The following is a 17,496-nucleotide window of genomic DNA, read 5'->3' on the forward strand; positions in this document are numbered from 1 at the left end:
TATTTCTCTGATGGGTGAAGCGTACCGGTCCTCATACATACATGCATCCCGAGACATTGAAGTATTTTACTTAATCGTTATTCATTCCAGTGTTAAACAACCGGCCAATGAGATAGATCATGGTTAATGATGCAAGTGGATCAATATTAGGGTACCCTCTACCCACTTTAGTCTAAAAATGAACTAACTTTTTTTTATAACATCATCATATTTATTTCATTTTTTTGCATCAAAGAGGGTAGAGTGTATCCTAATAGTGACCCATTTGTACGGAAAGTATCATTTGCTCCTGAGCACTAGTGCTCTCGTCGTTCAAACAAAATTAAAATCATGGTTTACAAGTTTTAAAAAAATCTGAAAATAATTCTGCACATAGTTAGTGTTGTATCCCACAAGCATGTAAAATCGTAACTTGAAATTCTTTGTATTGTGAGCTACACAAAAATGACAAATCTGATAAAATTTGGGGATTTGAAACATACTTCTACAGATCTACATTTTTGTTATTTTTTTACAGCTCAGAATACAAAATATTTGGAATTTATATTTTACATGTTTGTGGGATAATTCATGAACTACATCCAAAAAAAAAATTCAATTTTTGTAAGACTCATAGATATGGTTTTGAATTTTTTGAACTAACCAGGAGCACTGGAGCTCGGGAGCACGAAATCTGCGTTCCCCATTTGTACCTCTAATCATGGTGGTTATCATGTATGTTCAATCGTGAGACCCTATCACTGCCTTTTCTTAAAGGAAAATATCTCATTCGGATATTATCAAGCATTTTGTAAGATTGAATCTGTACTGGGTAGCCACTTGTGAGACGTTTAGAACAATATAGTTTTCACTTAGTTGTGATGTATCTTTTAGGGACAATATTCTGTTTCATGTGCTCTTGGATTATCCATCCATAACAGTAATACGTTCATGAATATTGCTGTCCAGCTCGACGTCTAGCCTATGTTGTAGATTTGACATTGCCACGCCTGAATGCTGACTGGTTCCTTAAGCCTTACCACCTAAGATAGAAATTTTTCTACGCTGAGGTAAGATAGGAATTTTTGGATGGATTGTGAGACACGCTAGTGACTGACTAAAAGCGATGGCAAATAAAATAAGCACTTAAACTTGCTTGTGTTTGGTATATAAGAGCTGTAGCTTTGTAGGATGGCAAATGATCCATTGTGTAGGTTGTCAATGGTACAAAAGCAAATTTCTCCAGTACCCATTTCCATCTGCACCTCTCTTGTTTTATTTTATTTTTTATCTGGCTAAGAATCTCCACCTCTGTACATGACTTAATAGGCAAACTTCAGTTGTATTGTGCCAAAATGACACAGTTTTCGGACTGCAAATTTAGACTCCCTCCATTTCCTTTTTAATTGACTTTGATTTAGTATAAATACTGAATCAGTGTCAATTAAAAGGGAACGGAGGGGGTAGTATGCAATTCTATGTGACTGAGATTCAGGACAGCTTAACATCTTTTTAGTGAGCACAGCGGCTTCGCTTGGCAGTGCCAGTGCGTCAGGTCCCATTACTTCAGCATTCACAAGAAATGCTTACATACAGCAACTCATTAGCTCAAAGAAGAGAAAACTTTCCGGCTGAGATGCTCTAGTCTAGCAGTCAGTTGGATCACGACTCACGAGCACTCCAGTTGCAAAAGGCAAAAAAAACCCACTCCATTGTCCAAGAAGGAGAGCGGTATCTACATAAGGTGATGCTATCCTTCCTACCAGACTTCATGTGCAGCAACGCATAGCAGTCTGGCAGGTCAGCCTGGCAACGTGTTAACCAGCCGGGACAACATCCGGCACAGCCTGAGGATCATCGTGCGCCCCGGCTGAAGGTCCCTGATGGAGGCCGTCAGCTTGTCCACGCTTGGCTGGGACAGCGTTGTCTGAGCTTGGCATACCTTGATCGGCAACTCCGATGGCTCAGCAGGGTAGACCGCGCTGTTCCAAATTATTAGGACATATACAGTTGTAAGCAAATAGCGTAGAGATGTAAAGGTATCTAAGCTCTGGTTGGTTTCGCTGGACTAACCGGCTCAAGTCTGTCATGTCGATGGTGAAAGCAACCCTCTTGGCGCTCTTGTAACTCATGAAGCGAAGGCTAAAGATAAGTTGCCCTGCTTGAAATGGTACAGATTCAGAGTTATTATTACACAATTGCCAGGTCAAGAGAGCACTACAGCAAGCTCACAACTGCTATCATGCCACTATCTTTTTAGTTTTTCCACATCAAATACTTTCATATATAAAATCCAGTGAGAACTATGATAAATCGTAACTGTTGTCTAGATCAAACAAAATCCTCCTCATTTCCAGGTGTACCTTCAGCAGTCAAAGCATGACGACATCTACACCCTAGCCTATGGACTGTCTGCTTACCTCCTTTCCGTAAAGCAAAATAGCAACTAACAGCATAATCTTGACGATTTGTCTGAAAATGGATGTGCATGCAGCCCCATTCTAAAATACAGAAGTAAGGGATAGAGAGGAGACCTGTCTGGGAATCCATGCTGAAATTTGCAGAGGTCAGATTCAATAACTCCCCTTTAGCATCATCAATTTCATCTAGGACATCAACAAGATTTCCCAGAAGCAAACTTGTTTCCTGCACAAATACGTGGGGACAATTAGACTGAATTTGTTATGTCACTTCCAAGACATGGCAGCTGTTTTGGACTTTTGATAAGCGCACACGGTTGTGAACTCACCCACCTATGTTCAGGCCCCGCTTCTACCTTAATTTCAAAAGTTAGGGGACCAAGTCAAAGCTAAAAGCCAAGTGTCATAATACTCAAACTGACACAGCTCAAGGTGAAAACATTATAGGCATAAACACATAACTGCAGACTACTATACCTGTCTGTAATAACATTCTGAAACTACAAATTCATATAGAAATGTCGTATAAAATGTGTCTGCTGTCTGTGATACAAAATGTAATGCCCTCCAATGTCTGCTTAGGGCACACAAATATATTTCATATGCGACTTCATATGCTAGCCATTGCGGTCTCAAAAAAAAATATTAAAACCATTACTTTAACTTTACTCAAAAGGGTTAGTCCAAATTGTCTCACATCTAAGAACTTCCAAAGTAAAAGCAAACTCACCATTGACTTCTTCTGCAAGGATCGCAAGTCACTAAGTCTTTGGTTCTCCTCAGCTTTGAAAACAAAATTGAATGCCACCGATGCGTTCAAATTTGGGAATGCCTGACCAAGGGGAGTATCATGAGATTCTTACATACAGAAGAAGAAAAGATCAGTTTCCTCATCTCACCTGTTCTATTTTGGATCCCAACAGTGAGTTATTCACAAATATGGTTGACATATCGCTGATGTTTAAGATGATCCTGCCAAAGGTACAGTAACCAAACAAGTAAGACAGACACATGATATAAAGGGAAGATTGTGTTTCGCTATTGGCTTGTTGCTACCAAATGTTTTGCAAACTAACAGTCACTAGCAGGTGCAAGAGTGGCATGAATTTGTGCCTAGGCTCAGGGTTACACACCAACAAACCTCTGACATGGGGTTCATTATACTAGTGCAAAGTTTTAGCTGGTTGAAAACAGGCTTTACATTGCACAGAGATATCCTTGCAAAACACGGTAAATACAAGAGCTGCAACTTGCCATTTGCCAAGTCCATGCAGGTTCATCAGTAGCATACAAAAAAACTAAGGTTTGAAGCACATTGAGCCAGTTAAAGTCAGTAATTGGTTTGAAAAAGTAACCTGGCAGTGTCCTGTTCCACAGTGGATTGGGAATCATGGCAGTGGCGGAGCCACATACTAGTTGTGTAGTCAATTGACTACACAGTTTTTTTGGTACACAGGTAGAAATCGTGCCAAATATTATAAAATATTCATATATTTGACTACGCAACTTTAAATTGACCACAAAAGGTTAATGTTCTGGCTCCACCACTGAATCATGGTTGCTATACTATGCAAAAGGGCAGGTGATTGTAGGATAGTACCTTTGGAACAGCAAATTGTGATAGTTGAGGATGACGTCACGCTTATTTTCTCTTTTAACAATGTCATTCAGCGTCCAGAGCTGAAAAACAAAAATAAATGTAAGTCACTGAAGGGAGAAAGTATATTACGGTAGATCTAAGGCATGCACTAATACCGATGCTTGCTGGCTGATGATCTGACGCCGGTTTCTCATCTCCAATTGCTCTTCAGCAACCCTCACGACTTCGCCAATATCACCTTTAATGTCGCAAAAATGTTCAAGCGAACTCTTAAGCTTCTCTGCCTTCTTTTGAACCATGCTGAGTACAAGCTTCTTTTCAGCAATCCTAGCATGTACTTCCTGGGGAAACACAGGATATGTTCCTCATAATTGTATGTGTGAGAGAATACATGAAGGTATGCACAAGTACTATACTTAGCAAATGCGAGTATATAAATAGATGATGGTCAAAGCAACTGAATTTACGGAAAAACAAAGGATAAACAAGAATAAGAACAAATGAGAGAAGTGAGAGTAAGAGCCGCAGAAGCAGTAGTAGCACTGTTACAGCAAGAAGTATTGCTACTGATAGTTTGATAGCCAGAAGTAATAGATCAGCTTCATGAAACACAACAGCAACTAAACAAAATATACACACTGTCCAATTTCAGATATTTTCGGGTTGTCCAGATGACTGACTCTTACAACTTTGGCAAATGAAACAAGTATAATCATTTGAAAGGAATGCCTGACGGTGTCATATATTGATATGCAACACACACACACACACAAAAAAAAAAAAAAAAAAAAAAAGTGCAGGATCTAATACTATGGATATGGGACCATAGTTATGCGAAGTACAGTGGAACGTGGTGCTGTACCTGTGCATTGATCGAAGTTGCTGCACCAAGAGGGCCTCCCTTATCCTGTGTAGCACCCGCTGTGGAACGACGAAGCTGTGAAATCTTGGATTTCAGATAGCTGCATTCTTGAATTCCAACATGACATAGCTGTGCTTTGTTCTACACCAAACAGAACAGGGGTAAGCTAACTGCACTGCACCATAGAAACCATCAAGAGGGCTGAAAGGAAGACGAAGAAATCCCTACTTGCAGTTTATCCAGTTTAACAGAATTTATTTGCAATTTTGTCTTTTCATGTAAAAGCTTGTCATGGAGAGATCTTGCTTCAGCTAGTCTGGAATCTTGAATCCTCTGAGTTCAGAAAACAAACACATCAGATAAGTGGAAGTAATTTTCTAACAGTGACAGACAATATGACAACTAAATGATGGATAGCATACCACAGTAGCAGCAAGTCTCTTATATTTTCTAGCCGCATGAATCTTCCCCAGCTTATCTCCGAATATATCAAGCTTCATTAAAAAAGAAACATACATCAGATACAACAAACTCACGCTGCATAGAACATTTCCACGAGACATCCCGGACACTAGATCATAAGGTTGAAATATCGAATTGAACACATTATAAAAAATAAATGACCTCGCGGAAAAAAGTTCACAAAAGAGGTTTAGAGAACTATAAATTCTGAATAACAATTAACAACTTTACTCTTTTTTAGATTGCTCAACACATGCAATTAGCAACTGTACTCAAACTCCAAATAAGCAAGTAGACCATATATCCATATCAGACTGATATCTAGAAGTCTGGCTAAACTGGTTGAGAGAGTAATTCACTCAGGAATTTGCAGCTTCCAGATTTGAGAATAGACATAGATAGTTTGAAAACAATCAAACCGTCTTTGAACGAATGGTGGTCATCTGATTGCAGAAGTAATCATGAATTTCCTTTTCAAGCCACCTCGGCTGTTTATTACAGAAGATAATGCTACCTCAAATACTCTTGAGAATTAAAGGATATTGCATGTCAAACACATGAATCGTGTCACTTAGAAGACCCTAACTATGTGGAGCCAAGGTTAGTCCTAAGGATGACAACATATTTTCCCAAGTAAATCTAAGGAATAACTAAGAACCGTGATTCAGTTTCTGTAGGACCTGTTATTGAAGCATATTAAATTAAAATAAGACTACTGCAGTACTGCAAGAGTCTCTGAAGTATTCAAAGTGAATGAACAGAAGGGAACAATAGCTTAGTCCCATAGCAGGGCAAAATGCATACCTGTTGTGGGTTAAGCTTACTAATAGATGCTGGGCAAATTCGCATTTGCTTCATGGAATCACATACGGTGAACACTACCTGCACGAGGAAAACACTAGATTTCATATAGAGACTAGTCACTCTAAAGTTCAAACATTTTGAAGAACAAGAAACATGAATAACTTCAACAGTTTGGACACAGTTAAACTGGCAATTTTTAGTCTTACCTTGTTGCAATCATCACCTAATGATTGTCCACTATCATGAGGCTCACTCTGATTTTCTTCTGCCTTACGAGAAAACAATGACACACATGGAAGCTGTTTCTGTGATGTTATTGGGCTTCTTGGTCCCTTTGCTCTTTTTTCTGGCAACGCATGTTCAGCACAGACATTTTCTTCGCTGCTCCTTTTTCTTCCACTACCATCTGAATCCATATAAGAATTGTGTTCACGATTGGGTAGCGCAAGGACATTGCACGAAGTATCTTGAAACTCAGTGGCCTCATTCAGCTCCTGCCTTGGAGGAGCAGGTGATTCATGAAGCCTGAACTTTAGCACATGGCCTAGAGCAGAAATTCTTTTACCATGTTTCATAAACTCGCTCCCCAAAGAGCCTGTCTCCTGGTCCGCCGCATTACTAGTGGAATGAGGAATAGGAGTGAAGACTTGCTGCCTTTTGGAGCGTAGCGAAGATATAGAGCCTTCTGAAATTGGCAGCGGCTGAACTAGTGTTCTCGGAGTATGTAGAACAGTTTCCGAATTCATGATTTGGTTAGCTCCATCTTTAGGAGACTCGGGTTCCTGGACCTCCTGCAGTAAATTGTTCAATGTGGGTGACAACTTGGTGTAATCATAACGTTCATCGTTTTCTGCACACAAACTCATGTCAGTTAACCCATCCCGGCCAGCACTCGATTTTACAGACTCAGATCCCTTCAGTTCCTTCAGTGGTGTTGTAGATTCTAAATCGGGTAACCTTAGACTTCCAGCTGAGTGTGCTGAACAGTCATCTGGAGGAATAAGATTGTTATAATGCATAGAGAATGTGTGGGAATCTAAGGTTTGATCATGGTAATTATCCTCTGACATTCCAGAATCTGATGGTCTCCCCGGTTGAATAAAGCTTGTTGAGACAACCCCAAAGAAGTTGCCATCTGTCAAGACAACGATCATGTAAGTAAGAAGATATAGCACTTCTACAAAGAATAATTGATTTGTCATTGCTGTAAAATACCACAAATCGTAGCGACATTTCGAGGGGGAAAGATATAGTGAAACTGCTAGCATGTATGCATTCACAGTGTGTGGTTTGAAGATCTTACTGAGCAGACGCTAACAATATCTGGCACTTACTATATTAAGCAATTCAAATATCCAAGACAAATATGTATTCAGCAGTCTATCAATCAATAGTCACTTTCTGCACACTGTTGGATACGCAAAATGATTTCGGAACCCAAATTGCTCAAATTCTAACAATAAAGCATAAAGGCAACCTTAAGTAGTCCCGATGACACACTCGGCATAAGACTCAACGAAAAGCTATGACATCATAATAAATGGATAGTCTCCATCTTGGACCAAATCCTAAACTAAAACAATGTCATTATCAACAACAAGAAAAGTACCCTTGCACCCCCCACCCACTACTCACAGGTATAGCATGTACAAAACAAAAACAATCAGCTTACTAAGCGCGTGAATAGAGCGCCATGAGGGTGTATCTCGTTTCGGACTGGTCAAGATCTTGAAGCTAACAAGCTCATGTCTTAACCCGATTTCTTGTGTCTGCAGGTTCGGGGAGGTGGCAACGATCGTTCCCGCACCATTGGCCATCCAGACCCCAGGAGAGGCCATCGAGATCTCTCACTCTAAGGTGCACCTCACCCCCAATTCTTACTAAGCTAAAAATGCCCCAGCTAAATCTTGGTTCCACCAATTAAGTAAGCAAAAAAAAAAGCCCTGAAAGCAACTAAAATTAATGGTTATGTCTGGACAGGGAGATGAATTTGTGGATCCTAAATAATTTGAACTAAATCCCCAAACCTCGGGGAAAAATGTAACTCGTTCCAACAGTCCCAGAAACATAAACAAATGACACTGGGCAACCCTCCTTCCCTGTTCAAGACTTAAGGTCAGCCTTAACATAAACCATTGAATTGAGCACTTAAACAGTTAAACTGAGGTGAGGAACCACTCATAAACAAACATAAGCTAAAAAATGGCTTGACAAATGCAGCGATCTGAGCCTCAAATTAATGCTCAAATTAACTGTATAGAATGCAGCACTTCTGGGAGGCTCGAAATGTGGGCCGGCAATAAAATAAAAACGAATTAATTCGCCCAGGAATCCGGCGAGACAAACAAACGAAGGAGGGGGTTACCTCCGTCGAAGGAGGAGAGGGACCCGGCGGCGCTGGCGGGGGAGTCGGAGCCGAGATCGACATCCCCCAGGAACCCGAAGGGCGCGCGCACGAACTCCTCGTCTCCCTCCTCCGTCTCGTCGCCCTCCGGCGCCGGGGACGGGGAGGGGGAGGCGGGGCGCTCCTCCGGGGGCGTCTCGAAGTCCTCGTCGCGCTGGAACACGTGCACGGCGGTGGTGTCCGCGAAGCTCACGCGGCGGGAGCGCTTCCGCGCTATCGTCTCGTCCTCTGGCGCCGGCGACTGGAAGAGGCGGCCGCCGCCGCCGCTGGCGTCCATGGGAGCGCGTGGGGAGCTTGGGTGGCGAGGTGAGGCTAGGGTTTTGGGGATTCGAAATGGTGTGGGGAAAGGAAGACGACGGACGGGAGATGCGGGTTTTGGAGAAGTGACAAGTCGTTGGGCTTTCACTTTCTCATTTGGAAAAACTATGGTGTGCACGTGTAACGTAGTTGGGTCAAATCAACTTGAGAGTTGAGACGAACACGCATTTGTATCTATATATATATATATGAACTTATATCGGGGTAAACTAACTGGTGCACCATGATGCCTGGGCACCATGAATCAGAAAAGGAAACATGCACAGCAAACTAGGAAGTGATTTGTCTCTGTTTCTGATAATTGGAAAGTGCATTCTCTCTCCTATTGATATTTGAAAAGTGATTTTCTCTCTTTTATACACCTATGATGCAATCTAGCACCCATGATGTAATTGTATGGTCATAATGTATGGTGTACTGTCCGGGCACCATGATGCCCCAGTTGAGCTTCCCTTATATCGGTCAACATGTTCGTGGCCAAGTTACAGATACAAAAATGTATAAGAGCCTACATGATAGGAAAACTTCAAATGGAGCCTCAGCTACACGTAGCCCTTTATTTTTAAACACTTAGAATTTATATTTCAAAATTTTGAAAAAAAATCGTAATTGAAATTCTGGAGATAGCCAATGATGTATACTACAATGGTGTAAAATCTCAATACAAACTACTTTATATTATATTATAGACTACACAAAAATAATAAATTTTGATAAATTTTATAGTAAATACTCCCTCCGTCCTAGTACCCAAGTCAAAAAAATTGAATATCTTGGTCCAAGGTACTAGCTGATTGGGTCAAGTTTTCTCACATAAAAACCATCTATAATTACTGCCTTGATTGGGTTCACATGGTGCATGTAGAAAAATTGGTGCAAGAGGAGGCGACTAGCTTGTACATGCAAAAAACTTGATTGGATTCACACGGTGCATGCAGAAAATTGATCGAGTTCCCAAGTGGTATTACTTCCACATTAAATAGAATTATGCCTAGAAGGTGGTGGTTTATGGGATAAATAGTTTTTAGGATTGTGCCTTGGGAACTAGGACGGAGGGAGTAGTACACATTTCAAGACTACTAATTTTGTCAGATTTTGTCAATTTCATGTAGCCTATAACACAAATCAGTTTGCATTTAGATTTTGCACCATTTGTAGCATACATCATTGGCTACCTCCAATACTTGTTTTAGATTTTTTCAAAACTTTAAAATACAAATTTTGAGTTCTTAAAAATAAAGAGCTATATGTTGCTAGCATCACGGAGTTGTCATACCCATATGATTTCATAATTCTTGTCGTAAATTTAGATGTATCTAAAAAAAATTGTGGATATATACATCCGAGTCTGTGATAAAAATTATGAAACGGAGGAGTACTCGACAGTTTTAATTGTCACGGCAGTAAACGTTCTTTTTTTAACTGCATACTGCAGTCAGCAAACTGTCAGATACATGATGTCTGGTCCAGAGCTAACTTTGCCACAAGCTTAAGCAAAGTATAACTCACCATACAGATCTGACTAACAAAATACAAATTTTGGCAATAAAAAGTACTTAAGTGACACAGGGGACCATATCAAGTTATCAACCAATAGTTGGTGGACACGTACCTATAAATCATGCAAAAGATTATGTGCTATTGAGAACCAACAGAACCTGACACACCAGCGCACAAGAGTTTACAACACAAAAAAGCACATTACATGCTGAATAAGGTGCTCAATGTGCATCGGTTTAGGAAAGAAACAAAGAGAGAATTAAACCAACAATGCCAACATCACTGGAGATGCCCTCCCCTATCAAATGTCAAAACTAGTCTCAGCTCTTGATCGTTACACTAATTAGTTAGATGCCGTAGATGTTAGAGCAAATAGTACATACATGACAGACAGCTGGTGCTCGGTGTATGATAATGTGTTACAATAATAGACAAAGATCAGAACGCACAGATCCAAGTGCAACAAGTGTGGGCATTTTGCATCTCTTGGAAGATCGCCACATGGTAGCCCCAAAAAGAACTTGATCGGTTTCCAGTGTGAAAGGAAAATGGACCACTGCATCATCTGAAGATCATGTCATGACGCTATCCTAACAGAGGCAACCGTGGCTTACATTCTTTGAACTACATCATCTGCAAGTGAAGATCTGCAGCCTGCTGCGCCAGCTCATTCATCATAGCCTCATCAAAGAACTTGTTGATGCTAACATCCTCGCTCATGCCCTGGAAAATGGGTGTACATACGATTAGTTCTACGATCAGTTTAAGAGAGGCTATTATAGTATGTTTGTTCAGTATCTAGATGTATGTCTTACCTTCCTTCGCCTGGTCTTTACCATGAACTCACGGGCTAGGTGCTGTATAGGTGCTGGTTCCAGAGGCCGGAGGGCAATGTTCTTGTCAAGAGGGTCGCCAGGAACAATAGCCCAGTGATCAAACACTGACACACAAAAGGCTTGTCCCTGTGTATGGTATCTGAGATCTGTCTCAAAGCCAAAAGACTCTATGACAGGTAAAAATGCCTGACAATTACAAAAACAATACAGTCAGCAAGAGTCATGCAGGTTTAACTTAAGGTAAAAAAAAAAGGCTGAATTCAGAAGAAAAAACATGTTTCGTACCTTCACAACATATACTGGAGTGCCTGGCTTGGGAACATCGGCTGTCACATGACCACGTCGCCGAGACAGGACCGTATATATAGCAGAGACACAGTCAATTGGAGTTTGGATCTGCCACAGACATCAGATCAGGTCATCAAACCAGAATTTCTTTTAACCCAACATGATAAAGCAAATATAAAATATGTACGCATTGTTCTAGATAACAATGATAAGTCTATTTTCAAGAACCAGGAGTCTGTGACTAACCTCAATATAATAAACAGGCTCCATGAGACGAGGATTAGCCATCAAAAAGGCTGAGTAGACCACCCGACGAGCCGTGGGGATTATTTGACCACCACCACGATGCAATGGTTCTGGAGCGATGTTTGCATTTAAGATCTTGAACTTCACATTCCTAATTGGTTCGTCACACAAGGGACCTTCTCTAGCACCCCACTGAAACCTGTGGTTATGGCAATAAATAAAATGATTAAGGCACTGACAAAGATTCTGAGTGAATTTTGAATTAACAGTACAGCAGAGTACCCTACCCTTGGACAATTGAATCTTTGACTGCATTTAGCAAGTTCTTATCCACCTCTACCGAAAGAGAGTCATCCAGTAGAATGTTAGGACCCTGTATGTCAAAGTAAGATATGTTCAGTCCACAAAATGATGGGATTATGATATGGATGAAACTATAAACTGATGATCTGGTGGAAAGTTTGTGGCATATGACCAACTCAGCATTAATTGCAAACACATAATCAGCAGGCTGGCGGGATTCATACAACTCTAATAAACAGATGAGAGAACCCAACCAATAAGACCCAACTTGTTACATGCCTACTGATAGGTCAATAAGCAGTTTGCCATCTTACCTGCTTATCAGGTCCAAAAGCCCATATTGACCTTGCTGCAAGCACATCCCACTGGTAGCGTTGGCGAAAGAAGTCAGTGACTTCTTTCTGTCTGGAATCAAGACTAACAAGGCCATTCTCAATATCTTCTGCCAAGCCCTTCTCTAATGGTTCAGCTAACTGCAAATTTTGTCACAGACATAAAAAAAAGCCACAATTAATTAACCTTGTATGCTTATTTACCATCATGAAGAAAGAAGGGCACAAAAATCCCAGAAATAAAATCTAACCATGGTAATTTTGTTCCTCTTGTTGGGTGTTTCAGCAAAACATTTCATGGAGGAAGTATCAACAACTGTTTCACAAAACGTCACAACTGGATCTGCAACCTGTGTACAAAAAAGGTAACAAAGTCAAGTAAAAAAAAGCTTCAAGAAAGAAGAAAAAAAGAAGAAAAAGCAAGTTAAGTGCATTGTTTATACCTTCACTTCTACTTCAGAGTAGAGCTCTCTGAGGTCCTTCATTATAGAATCCAGATACAGCTCGCCAGTTCCAAGGATAGTGTGTTCTCCTGACTCTTCTACCTTAGTAATTGCAAGAGGATAGCTCTTGCTGATTTTACGGAGACCTTCCACCATTTTAGGTAGCTCACTTGGGTTAAGAGGCTCAGCTGCTATTTTTACAACAGGCAAGGTATTGAAGCGTAGAGGTCTAAATATGTACACATCATCATCCATGTTCATGGGACATATGGTTGCAGTTTTCATGATTGATGCATCCACACCTTCAATAAGAACCCAAGAACCAGCAGGGGCTTTACTTATTGGAACACGGTACCGTGCCTGATAGACCCACAACTTGGTGACCTCTTTGACAGTCATGTCCTCCTCATCATCAGGAGAATAGCCTTCTCCAAGGACCCGGACAGTCTGACCAGTCTGTATTGTGCCACTATAAACTCGTCCAAAGGCATCAAAGACACTACAGTCAGGCTTAGGATACAGTTTCGTAACATTGACCATAAGGGGGCCTTGAGAATCACATTTCTTCATTGCATCCACAAGTGCTGAATCTTGTTGACCGGTGTATATGTGTTCTATCTTCCTTGCTGCAGCATCTTTCACGTTAGGAATATTTTTCACTAACATGTCCGTAAAGCCAGTAGCAGTGCCAAAAATTGAGCGGCAAGCAAGTCTTAGCAAAGGCATAACATTAAGTTTATAAGCTGCATTGCTTAGTGTCACACCCAAATCAGCAAGAGTTGATTCAACATTTCTCTTCTGCTCTCCAACAACCTGGCTATAGATTTTGTACAGAGGCTCAAGGATGAACTCAATGAATGATCTGTTAGCTCCTACTGCTGGTGGCTTCTTTTTGAAGGTTCTAGAGGTATGGTCATAATACAAATCACCCCATAGACGAGATGCAAATTTCTCATGGTCAAATGGTATCCCATGAATCTTTAAATAAAGATGAGCAAAGGATTGCAAGGTAAAAGACCAGCCAGCAGAACCACTCGCAAAACAAACATTTCCAGCAGCAGGATCTACCAGTTGAGTGCCACCTACTGTGGTAGAACAAGATGAGATTAGATCGTTGATTGTGTCCAGTGTATGCCGTAGCTTGAAATATGCATCAGTTGGTGGCAGCTTTAGCTCTGTTATTAGTCTATCAACCTGCAATAACACAATGGAGCAAACGTCAGTTTCAGCTTGCAACTGAATCAAGAAGAAAACAGCTGGAATTGTACCTTGTTAATCACAACAACGATGGGGAGTCTTTCTTGGATTGCATGACGAATCGCCCTCTCGGTGTTTACCTAATCATCAATGCAGGTACATAAATAACAAAACTCTTGATGCTTCCAATAAAAATTGAAGCATAGCTTAAGTACTTCATTTCTGGAGATGCTTGTATGCATGCAGCCAAGATACTATTTTAGCAGAAGGAAAAACTTAAACAACAAACTTATATAACTCTAGTGCATGTTGCAGATTTGCAGTTTATTATTTGAGCAAAAACTGTATGGAAGTTCATAGGTTTGCAGGCTTAAGCATATAAGCTCCTCTATATAAGCTCACTGTCGAACTGGGTTTAGCTAATACAGTAAGAACAAGCTTAGAACAAAAAATGAGGGTGGCACTGACTAAATGACAACGTTTTTTCTTGTCAAGGCCGTTACTACTTTGTTCTAGTTTTATGATAATGTGTGTTCCATCTATTAAGAAGACACAAAAGTGGCAATGATAAAATGGTGCTGGCAGTTTCAAGAAAAATAGATTTTAGATATTAACTCTATTGAGTTATCAATGCCTTAGAAGCTTTAATTGAGCATATCTTCAACCAAATAAAAATACAATAGAACAATGACACAAAAGAGAATTTTAGCTGTTTTTTAGAATATTAGCACTATATGGTTGATCATGCTTGTCATCAGCAGGTGCAGCAGTTAGCGTCCCAAATTCAGCACCAGCAAACCACTTCCAAATTCTATCCGAATAAGAAGTTACGCTTACACAAACCAAGTTCAAGTAACATACTATTTAATTGCCTTGAAAACTGTTGAATGCTGGATACCCTATTGAGTTATCATTGCCTTACAAGCTTTAACTGAGCGTAATACTTGAACCAAATAAAAATACAATAGAACAAGACGTAAAAGAGAATTTTAGCTTTTTCTTAGAATATTAGCACTATATGTTTGCTCATGCTTGTCATCAGCAGGTGCAGCTGTTATAGCGTCAAATTCAGCACCAGCAAACCACTTCCAAACTCTAACCGAGTAAGAAGTTAAGGTTACACAAACCAAGTTGAAGCAACGCATTATTTATTTGCCTTCAGAACCGCTCAAGCAACACTTTCAGGCCTCTAGTTATGTCACTCAACAAAAGAGGGAAGCAAGTACTAATTCCAGATGAATGGTCCTACTTTGAGAGGTTATTAATCCATCACTAGAGCAGAGATGTATAAAGCAATAGGATGAGCGAATTACCATGACACCTTCAGCAGCGTCGACAACAAGCACAGCCCCATCCGCCAGCCTGAGCGCGGCAGTCATCTCATCGGAGAAATTGACATGCCCGGGCGTGTCCATGATATTGCAGAGATACGACTTGCCGTTCCCCCCCTCGAGCACGAGCGACATGGGCACGGCCTTGATGGAGACCCTGCGCTCCTGCTCGTCGACCCGGGTGTCGGTGAACCTGACGTGGCGCTCGCCCTCGGAGTCGAAGGTGTCCACCTCGTGGGTCTGCTCCACGAGCATGTCCATGAAGACCGTCTTGCCGTGCTGCAGGTGGCCCACGAGCGCCACGTTGCGGACGAGCAGCGGGTTGGAGGCGAGGCCGAGCACGAAGTCGGTGGAGGCGTAGGTGGATGTCGCGCCCGCGCGGGTGCCCACCTCGAACTTGACGTCGCGCGGCGGCGCCACGATGGGCTTCTCGAGCGCCTGCTCGTCCTCGTCCATGACGAGGGCTTCGACGCCCGGGCCGTACACCTCCTCGGCCGTGGGGTAGTACTTCTTGTCCTCGGCCAGGACGATGGCGCCCTGGGCGGCGTCGGTGTAGCCGTCGTCGTCGTCGACGTCCATGAGGGCGGCGGGGCGGCGGGCGGTGGGGGATCCGGAAGGGGAGCGCGCCGGGGAGGGGGAGCGGGACTGCGTGGGGGATGGGGAGGCGGCGGCGTCGGAGTCGTCGGCGTCGGAGTCGGCCAGCTCCGGGCCGATGTAGTTGCCGAACTCGTCGTAGAGGCTGTCGTCCATGGCGGCGAAATCGGCGGCGGCGGCGGGCTAGGGTTTTGGGGGCCGCCGGGAGGGGGCGGGGAGGTTTGAGATTTGGGGAGAGAGGGCAGGCAGGCAGGCAGAGGCGGTAGAGAAGGAGAGGTGGAAACCGGCATACACATGTGCGAGCGATGTGGTCCTTTGGATCGGGATCGTGCCGCTCACCAGCAAACACACGAAATAGCACACGACCTACTACTCCGTAATATTTTTGGAAATGACAGCCGACTTGGTGAGCTGCACCTGGAAATATGTCCCCGTTTCCACACAAAATATCCCCGTTATATTAGTGTACAGCAAACTAACCAACCATACTCAATATTTCAATTTTAATTTGGACTATTTCCATATTATTACATCCTTGTATAAGAATAAGATGCACAATGCAAGTTTGAGACTAAGGCCATATCCAAGGCAGAGACGCAAATGTGACACATTTTGTGTTCTATTTGATCCGTTTGGGTGGCAGCGTGGACGTGGGCGGATAGGGCAGCGTCCGGGTGTGACGTGGGGTAACCACGGCAATGTTCACACGTGATGAAATTGGGTTTAGGGAAAACGGCATGACGGTGATTTCAGCGGTGTACAAACACAAGACACGGGAGACAGCGAGGGTTTTACCTGGCTTCAGGACACTAGAGGAGAAACCTTACATGGTGCTTGTTGTTTGTATTGATGATGGGATTACAATGTCGTCGAGATTAGCTGTGGTTTAGCAAGTCTAGGATTTTTGTTGCGTGACGTTGTGTTCTGCGATTGCGGAGGTCCCGCTATTTATTATTAATCGGATAGGTGTCTCGATCATGTCCATAGATTCTCGAACCTGTAGGGTCACAAACTTAATGCTCAACGTCGCTTGGGTAGAAATGGGATATTCATGATCGTGATGCTGAAGGTTTGTTTGGAGTCTATGATGAGATCCAGGACATCACGAGGAGCTTCGGAATGATCCGGAGAATAAGATTCATTTATGGGAAAGTCATTTTAGGGCTTCAAAAAAGTTCGGGAATTTTCCAGCATTGTATGTATGGAAGTTCTCTAGAAGGTTCTAGAGCGGCCACCAGTGGGGCCCACACCTTCCCAGAGGCCCACTTGGACCAAGTGGAAGTGCCCAGGCCTACATGGGCATGGGGAATCAGCCCCGCAAGGCTCATGCAGCCAGCCGAATGGAAACCCTAAAGGCCGAAGGGAGTGAGGGACTATCGAAGGCGAAACTTAAGGGGTAAGTTTTCTCCCTAGGAGGCCCACCTGCCCTAGGCTTGGAAAGGGGGCCAATTTGGCCGACCCTATGGCCTATATAACTAGAGGGAGGGGAAGGGGTGTGGCACACCAAACCCTAGCCTCCGCCCCCTCTCCTCTCCCATCTCCTCCTCGGCAGCAGCTTGGCAAAGCCCTGGTGGAGT

The 17,496-nt window shown here is 42.5% G+C and overlaps 2 protein-coding genes across 2 annotated transcripts; both read right to left on the reverse strand.

Annotated features, from left to right (window-relative positions):
* Positions 1 to 1,469: 1,469 nt before the first annotated feature.
* Positions 1,470 to 8,919, reverse strand: LOC127313064 (uncharacterized). Its single transcript, XM_051343600.2, has 13 exons — positions 8,493 to 8,919; positions 6,334 to 7,262; positions 6,128 to 6,205; positions 5,284 to 5,355; positions 5,090 to 5,194; positions 4,862 to 5,002; positions 4,155 to 4,340; positions 4,000 to 4,079; positions 3,299 to 3,371; positions 3,130 to 3,231; positions 2,514 to 2,625; positions 2,053 to 2,137; positions 1,470 to 1,961 (listed from the first exon to the last, which is right to left on the reverse strand). The coding sequence occupies exons 1-13, from the start codon at positions 8,806 to 8,808 to the stop codon at positions 1,781 to 1,783; spliced, it is 2,460 nt and encodes an 819-aa protein (XP_051199560.1). The 5' UTR covers positions 8,809 to 8,919; the 3' UTR covers positions 1,470 to 1,780.
* A 1,610-nt stretch (positions 8,920 to 10,529) lies between these two features.
* Positions 10,530 to 16,167, reverse strand: LOC127313063 (110 kDa U5 small nuclear ribonucleoprotein component CLO). The gene is made up of 10 exons (XM_051343599.2): positions 15,308 to 16,167; positions 14,066 to 14,134; positions 12,798 to 13,991; positions 12,606 to 12,704; positions 12,337 to 12,495; positions 12,007 to 12,092; positions 11,720 to 11,918; positions 11,471 to 11,581; positions 11,165 to 11,371; positions 10,530 to 11,072 (listed from the first exon to the last, which is right to left on the reverse strand). Exons 1-10 carry the CDS (start codon positions 16,073 to 16,075, stop codon positions 10,974 to 10,976), a joined length of 2,991 nt encoding a protein of 996 aa, XP_051199559.1. The 5' UTR covers positions 16,076 to 16,167; the 3' UTR covers positions 10,530 to 10,973.
* Between the last annotated feature and the right edge of the window lie 1,329 nt (positions 16,168 to 17,496).

This window comes from Lolium perenne, chromosome 7, assembly GCF_019359855.2.
Source record: "Lolium perenne isolate Kyuss_39 chromosome 7, Kyuss_2.0, whole genome shotgun sequence".
NCBI classification, from domain to species: Eukaryota; Viridiplantae; Streptophyta; class Magnoliopsida; order Poales; family Poaceae; genus Lolium; species Lolium perenne.